The sequence below is a fragment of the Bison bison genome, unplaced genomic scaffold (assembly GCF_000754665.1).
Source record: "Bison bison bison isolate TAMUID 2011002044 unplaced genomic scaffold, Bison_UMD1.0 scf7180017860456, whole genome shotgun sequence".
NCBI classification, from domain to species: Eukaryota; Metazoa; Chordata; class Mammalia; order Artiodactyla; family Bovidae; genus Bison; species Bison bison.
The window spans coordinates 1142080-1150584 of NW_011491028.1; the positions used below are offsets into that span (position 1 = coordinate 1142080).

At 41.0% G+C, this 8505-nt stretch overlaps 1 protein-coding gene across 2 annotated transcripts in view; it reads left to right on the top strand.

Moving 5' to 3' along the window:
* PRKG1 (protein kinase, cGMP-dependent, type I) overlaps positions 1-8505 on the top strand; it is a 1420729-nt gene that overhangs the window by 85363 nt on the left and 1326861 nt on the right. The window contains exon 1 of one of the 2 annotated variants that reach the window (XM_010832218.1): positions 8054-8499. The exons of the other annotated variant lie outside the window; for it this stretch is intronic. Within the exon in view, the coding sequence (XP_010830520.1) occupies positions 8305-8499 (195 nt within the window). The 5' untranslated portion in view covers positions 8054-8304. Of the gene's footprint in view, positions 1-8053; positions 8500-8505 lie in introns of those variants that run through there. 2 annotated transcript variants of the gene reach the window in all.

The window sequence follows — 8505 nt, forward strand, 5'->3', positions numbered from 1 at the left end:
ACACCACCCTTATGGCAAAAAGCGAAGAAGAACTAAAGAGCCTCTTGATGAAAATGAAAGAGGAGAGTGAAAAAGTTGGCTTAAAGCTCAACATTCAGAAAACGAAGATCATGGCATCTGGTCCCATCACTTTATGGCAAATAGATGGGGAAACAATGGAAACAGTGACAGACTTTATATTTTTGGGCTCCAAAATCACTGCAGATGGTGACTGCAGCCATGAAATGAAAAGACGCTTGCTCCTTGGAAGAAAAGTTATAACCAACCTAGACAGCATATTAAAAGCAGAGACAGTACTTTGCCAATAAAAGTCCATCTAGTCAAGGCTATGGTTTTTACAGTAGTCATGTATGGATGTAAGAGTTGGACTATAAAGAAAGATGAACACTGAAAAATTGATGCTTTTGAACTGTGGTGTTGGAGAAGACTCTTGAGAGTACCTTGGCCTGCAAAGAGATCCAACCAGTCCATCCTAAAAGAAATCAATCCTGAATATTCATTGGAAGGACTGATGCTGAAGCTGAAACTCCAATACTTTGGCCACCTGATGCAAAGACCTGACTCATTTGAAAAGGCCCTGATGCTACGAAAGACTGAAGGTGGGAGGAGAAGGGGATGACAGAGTATGAGATGGTGGATGGCATCACCGACTCAATGGACATGAGTTTGAGTAAGGTCCTGGTGTTGGTGATGGACAGGGAGGCCTGGTATGCTGCAGTCCATGGGGTCGCAAAGAGTCGGACATGACTGAGCAACTGAACTGAACTGAAGTGAACCCCATAGACTACAGCATGCTAGGCTTCCCTGTCCTTCATTGTCTTCCAGAGTTTGCTCAAAATGATGTCCGTTGAATCGGTGATGCCATCCGTTGAATCGGTGATGCCATCTAACCATCTTATCCTCTGCTGTCCTCCTCTCCTTCTGCCTTCAATCTTCCAGCATCAGAGTCTTTTTCAATGAGTCAGCTCTTAGTATCAGGTGGCCAAGGTACTGGAGCTTCAGCTTCAGCATCTGTCCTTCCAGTGAATATTCAGGGTTGATTTCCTTTAGGATCAACTGGTTTGATCTCCTTGCAGTCCAAGGGAGTCTCTTCAGCACCACAGTTGAAAAGCATCTAGAAATATACATTGGGCAAAGTGACTGATATTTTAACAGTTGGTTACAAAAACATAGCATACTGTTTGCATCTCATGAACCCCAGCCTAAGGCTCTATCCTTGTTTCAAGGGTAATGCTTTTATAACTATTGTGTACCATGACCCTAGAATGACATCTATGTTTTTACCAGCCAACTACTTCATTTGCGTATCATTAGAGATGGATTTCTGGACTTCCATCTCATGATAATTATATAAAAATCAAATATCAAGAGTTTCTTTAATTTGAAGCTAGGTTATATTTACTTTTCCACTAAGTTCACAACTGTGAAGATTTCTATATGTTTCTCGACTATGTCTTTTTGCCTATAGCCTCCCCTCTCCTCCAAATCTCTGACATTCTCAGTTGTATTTTGCCATTTTTCTCTTGCTCAGTTCATTCAAGTTATTTACTGATAGAAAGCCAATTCACTGAAGCTTGTACTCTATTATCTTTCTTACATCTTCAGTACTTGCCCACGTTACTAATTTTAAGAAGTTCTCTAGAATTAAAGTGTTTTTTTTTTTTTTATTTGTTTTTTTGCTTTTACTTTAAATTTGGATTACAGAACAAGTGGGAGGGAAATGGCCAAGTTATATCAGTGGTTGAATGCTATTTAAAATAAAAGGAACAATAAAAAAATCATTGAGTCAGAGCTGTTCTCCTATAAGCCACATGCTGTCAAATAACGTTTTAAATACAAAATTACCTTTGCAAATATTTTTGAATACTTTGTGGGAAATGCTGATCATTGAGTTAGGAAATGATGTACATTTAATCTGCCAGAAACATCACTACTGAAATGGAGCTGATAAACTGTAATTTATTAATCAGATACAGGGATGTTGCCTAGTCATGTGTATTTTCACTGGACTTAAATTTAGTAAACTATTTTGTGAATAAAGCCTTTTAAATTCCATTTTACACATTAAAAACTTTTCCATTTATGAAGAAAACCACAGAAAACAGAATACTTTTCTTCTTAAAAAACTTTTATTTCTTATGGTCTTTGGAGATGATCAGCTGAGTAAAGAGTAGAAAGAAATATTCTTGGTAAAGAGTACATGGATTTCCATGCACATTAGTTTAGGCTGAGGTCCAGTAATAACTTAGCATCATCTTATGCAGTGGAATATAAGAATTCATTTCAACTAATATTAAGTATGACACTAATTCGGTATTAAACTCTAAGCACATTAGCAAGTATGGTACAAGGCACTATGATTTTCCATGTCTCTGCAGTAAGTTTTTCATCAATAATGTTTTATGTTTTTTTTTTTTTCCCTTTTCCATGCACAACTTATCATTTGTGATACTGTGATTTAAGAACAGCCCTGCCATTAGAATTTTTATTTATATTCATTTAAATATGTATTCCTGATGACCAAATCTAGTCACCAAACACAATAATCATAATCAGATAATCCTATGAGTTAGTCAAATAGCAGGAACTTGAATTGTTATGCTTAGTCTCTAAGAATCCAATCTGTCTAAATTCTAGATTTTTATAAGAGCAAACCAAAAAGAAAGCCTTGAATCATTGTCTGACTTATCAAAGTAATTAAAATTCTATTGTCTGACTCATCTCCCCTTTACAGTCCAAAGACAATTCCTGTGGTGTATTATTATGCATTGAAATTGGATGATTGCTTTCCTAAAACATATTCACAGAAAGAAATGTGTAAGTGGGTTTGTAATGTGCTTAAAATAATGGGTATTATTATTACAGATCTTCCTTGGTTTTACTTTTCTATCAGTAACTTTGAATACAAAATATGAAAATATTTGTAAAATAGAGAGGCTTTGCAATCCTGAATTATAGAGGATGATCACCTTCCTGGTTTGCCCAGGACCAAGGTGTAACTAGGACTTTAGTGTAAAAAGTAGGACAGTCCCAACCAATTTTAATATTAAAACAAGGGCAATCCCAGGTAAATGGGTACAAGTTGGTGACCATAAACCCAAGATGAAATGAGGCTGAAATAAAGACAGTTTGGGGAAAAGGAACGTTTAAAAAATATTTTTCCTACTGTTTTACAATTTTCCAAATTTCTTCTCTTCCCACGTCCCTAACTCCAAAGTCAGGCCAGTTAACGTTAATTAATATCTTATCACTCTGGATCCAGAAGAAGGCATTACCAACCCTTGGAAGTCCTGCAGAACTCAGTGAAGGGCTCAGGTAGGGGACTGAGCTCTGCACCAAATGGTCTGGATTTGATATTAGGTGAGTGATGAGATGGTTAGATAGCATCACTGACTATGAATTTGAGCAAACTCCAGGAGATAATGGAGGAAAGAGGAGCATGGTGTGCTATAGTTCATGGGGTAGCAGAGTCGGAAAGCGTAGAGAATGAACAACAACACAAAGTGAGTGGTTCTCTGCCTTGCTTTTCTCAAGTATAAAAGGAAATGATGTCCAACTCATGAAGTTACATGAACAGTGCTTGTCATATATTAAGTGTTCCAGGAAGTTAGTTATTTTTATTGTGGTCACGATTAAGATGAACATTGTAGAGCAAGCTAGTGTGTTTACCACTCTTAGTTACCTTAATATCTAGATTCTTCTGTAAGGGGCTGCTTACATGACCTATAAAGCTTAGTTATGTTTTTTTGTTTGTTTTTGGTTTTGTTTTTGCTGTTCAAGACACGTACATGAAATGTCAGAAGGAAATTTCGATTTTCGGACTTTTGCAGGAAACGTTTAGTTCAGTTTAGTTGCTCAGCTGACTCTTTGCGACCCCGTGGACTGAAGCACGCCAGGCCTCCATGTCCATAGCACCAGTGGAATGGGCAGCTGGATGACAAAATTATCACAGTTATTTTGAGACTAAATATGTTTTTAGTGTAGAATAATACATTCAAAAGAATATTTTTTTAATGGCCAGTATTATGAAAAAGCTGAATTACTGAAGGTCTCATTAAGTGATTCTGAGATCCCATTAAGTAAGGTGTGGTATTAGTTATTCTCAATCATGAGGGTTGGATGCAGAACTGAAGAGCATTAATATGCCATAGGTGGATCTGGCTACTGGAATTTTGCTTCTGTTAGAGCTATAACAAAGAGAGACTGCTGAAAAGTTACTATGGAATTCCAGTATATGAATTAAGTTCCTTCAAAATGGCATTGTTCTATGCTTTAGCATCTAACATTAAGACCTCATCCCAGCTAGGCAGTGGGAAAGCTGAATATATGAAGCTTCATTCTACCCCAAATTTGTGGTAGCCACTTCCAAATAGCAGAAAGTAGACTTGTGTGTGATCTGTGATATTATAACTTAGCCAATTAAGTTTATTATAAGACATATAGTAAATATATCTGTTGAAATGAAACCATAAGACCTAGATTTTTTATGTAAAATTTATTTCCAGCATTTACCAAATGCAATGCAAAAGATGTTTAAGAAAATATTAGAATCACTCAAAAGGTAGAGATAGAAAACCAAGGTCCCTCAAACAGTCAAGGACATCACTGTAATACTTAAAATATTTATTTTTACTTTTAAAATAGAAAAGCCTAGAATTCAGGGTTTTCATATATAAAGTATTTAAAGATAATTTTCTTACTCCTTGGAAGGAAAGTTATGACCAACCTAGACAGCATGTTGAAAAGCAGAGACATTACTTTGTCAACAAAGGTCCGTCTAGTCAAGGCTCTGGTTTTTCCAGTGTTCATGTATGGATGTGAGAGTTGGACTATAAAGAAAGCTGAGCGCAGAAGAATTGATGCTTTTGAACTGTGGTGTTGGAGAAGACTCTTGAGAGTCCCTTGGACTGCAGGGAGATCCAACCAGTCCATCCTAAAGGAGATCAGTCCTGGGTGTTCATTGGAAGGACTGATGTTGAAGCTGAAATTCCAATACTTTGGCCACCTGATGCAAAGAGCTGACTCATTTGAAAAGACCCTGATGCTGGGAAAGATTGAGGGCAGGAGGAGAAGGGGATGACAGAGGATGAGATGGTTGGATGGCATCACCGACTCAATGGACATGGGTTTGGGTAGACTCCAGGAGCTGGTGATGGACAGCGGGGCCTGGCGGTTCATGGGGTTGCAAAGAGTCAGACACGACTGAGTGAACTGTACTGAACTGAACTGAAGGATAATTTTATTTTTTTCATTATATGCAGTAATGCAGCCAAATATAGTCTTATAACTTGAACATCTTTTAACTTACAATTTGTAAGTCAAATTGTAATAGTCACATCTTCTCAGATGTTTAATTTCTTTGCATTTATTACAACAGATTTCTGATTCTCACTATGGGATTCATCAAGGAATACATTTTGTATCACAAGAATCCCATTTAAAATGAAAATGTAACATCCTCTAGTGGTACATAGATTATGGTAGATTAAATAGTGAAAAATATTTACATTAACAGTGGAAGAAATTTCATTTTTGTAAAGAAAAAACACCTGATTTTTTTCCTGGTTTAAATGCAATTCTTTATGTTTTGGGGAAAATGCTTTAGTTTCTTTTATCCTTTTTATGTGTAGACAAGCTTTCTACAAATGAAGAAGAATCTTCTTTCTTTGTGCTGCTCAAAGACATTAAGTAACCCCATTTAAGCCTCAAATGAACCTTACAGCATAACCTTGCTTAGCAGTTGTCTAATAATGTCCCCTATACAATGTTCCTGATATATTTTTAGACATTAAACTCTTGGGCTCCTAGACCCCTATAATAGATCTATAGGAAAGGAGTCTCATTAAGTTTTTGACATTTTCCCATGGAATTAAAGAATTCCCATAGGTTAAATAAGATAAGAATTTGGCCTTTTGCCTGGGAGAAGGAAAATGTCATGGAAGCTCTTTTAGAAAAGACTCAGCTATACAAAGCCAGAGCACTTCTGCTTGGTTTAGTTTTCATTAAAACAACAATAATTCAGAACTACTATTTGCTGCTCTCAGTATTTGTAAGTTATCCATGTTTGTTTGGGGGAAATCATTCACCTTGTACGATGCATTCTGAAATAAATGCACTTCTGAAAACATCCACATTGGAAAGCAGAACAATTTTGTCATATCATGTGTAGTGAGAGAATTAAATCCTAATCTGGGTAGAATGTTTAGGATTGTGTATCCTTTTTCATTTACACCTTAATTACAGACAAAATTAAATACACTTTAAATCAAAAAGCTTATTAAAGTGACACTAGCTAGCTGGTTCTGTTCTTTTCTTTCCTCCTTTTTTTCTCATTCGCCTCCCCATTTTCCTTTCTGCTCCTCTTAGAACAGGTTGTGTATTCAAAAGCAAAAAGTAAGCACTTTTTTTGAGACTGATATATATCCTTGTCTAAATTTAGATTCCAGTGAATAGTTCTGGATTGCAATTCAGAATCTTAATCTATCTTCTGTCTACTTTGTTTTATTTAGTGTTAAGGAATGGTCAAGTAGAACATCGAAGATTATAACATTGAGTTCTCAAGAATAGTAGTTAAAGGACTGCTAATAAAGATGCTAAAAATTTAAATGACTAGGTGAAGATTTAGGTAAATATGAGGAATTTAAGTGTTATGGAAGATTCTAAACATGATAGAAGAATTACCCTTGGACAGAAAGGATGCTATCTAAATTGTCATCATTTTAGGAAATACGGAGCAGGCAGGGATGGGGGCGGTGGGGGTGGGGCGGTACAGTGTGCAGTATACCCCGACTAGGGTCCCCCCTTTCCTTTAAGATTTTATCTCTTCTTCAAAGTTTGTGTCTTGCCATTCAAGGGGAAGGCTAGCGCCCTAACAGTTTGGTTATCAAGAAAGTAATATCATGTATGAAACGAGTTGCCAGTCCAGGTTCGATGCACGATACTGGATGCTTGGGGCTGGTGCACTGGGACGACCCAGAGGGATGGTATGGGGAGGGAGGAGGGAGGAGGGTTCAGGATGGAGTGCACATGTATACCTGTGGCGGATTCATTTCGATGTTTGGCAAAACTAATACAATATTGTAAAGTTTAAAAATAAAATAAAATTAAACTTAAAAAAAAAAGAAAGTAATTTTAAAGGTATGGTTCAATTTCAGAGTGAACTTTTTGGAATACCGCAGTGATTTTGACCTGCCCGCCTCCCGCCCCTGACACCCCTCTACAAATTCAGCAAGTGGAAGGAGGAAGGCCCTTGCATAAACTATTCCGCAAACACTGGTTAAGTGGGACGGACAGTGGGGAAGCTGAGCAGCCTTCTAGGGCTCCGTCCCATCCCGTTCTGGCCTTTGCCCTAAAAAGAGTTCATGAATCCGAGTTTAGAAGGAGTGGAAAGGGGACTCATTCGAAGCAGCTGGAAACGCTGGCGCGGGTTGGGGTGGGATCAAGAGCTCCCCTTCTCCCCCAAAGGCACCCGGGTGTGAGTGGAAACCCCTCCCCTGCACGGACTCGCTCCCCTCTCCTGAGAGGCAAGTTTGTTTTCAAGCGTTACCACCTGTGTGAGGCGCTCCCCGTGAGGAAGGCGGCGAGGCGGACGCGAGAGCTCAGCCACAGGCTGGGGATCCTTTCTCCGCGAGGCTGGCAGTCCAGACACCTCCAGAACTCAGAGCGCTTACGATGCAGAGTCCGCTCTGCCCTCGCTCGTCGCCGGGATTGTAGTCCCCACGTCCTCCAGCCCGGTAGGCTCCGGGGCGGCAGACGCCTCCCCAGTTTGCTCGGGGTCCCTCCGGTCCTCTCCCGCCCGCCTCCCCGCCCCCGAAGTAGTGCTCCCGCCTCGCTCCGCCCGCGCATCCCCTGGCGCGCCGAGAGGTTTATCAGGCTCCCCACACTCTCCGCCGGCTTCCTTCGGCGCCCGGCGCGAGTGACCCGGGCAGACCCGCCGCGGCCTCGGAGTCCCCACCCCACCCCCACCTTACGAGTCCCTCTCCCGTTGCTCGGCCACCGCGCTCGCGTCTCTCTTCCCCGGCGCCCGCCACGGTTCAGGTGGAAGCCTGGCCCGACCTGCCGTTTGGCTTATCCCTGCTCTCAGCCTCCCAGTCAGCCCGGAGAAGTGGAATCTGCACTGAAACTCGCGGTGGCTGGAGCCGGCAGACTGGGCATGCTCAGAAGCCAAGCCTGGCTTTGGTCTCAAGTCGGAAGCTTTCGCACTCGGGAGGCAGCAGCGACTTTGGGGAAAGTTGATCGGAGAGGGGAGGAAGCCCCAAGACGCGGAGCAGCGGCAGGAAGGAGCCCCCGGCAGCCCGGAGGACCATGGGCACCCTGCGGGATTTACAGTACGCGCTCCAGGAGAAGATCGAGGAGCTGAGGCAGCGGGATGCTCTCATCGACGAGCTGGAGCTGGAGTTGGATCAGAAGGACGAACTGATCCAGAAGCTGCAGAACGAGCTGGACAAGTACCGCTCGGTGATCCGGCCGGCCACCCAGCAGGCGCAGAAGCAGAGCGCGAGCACC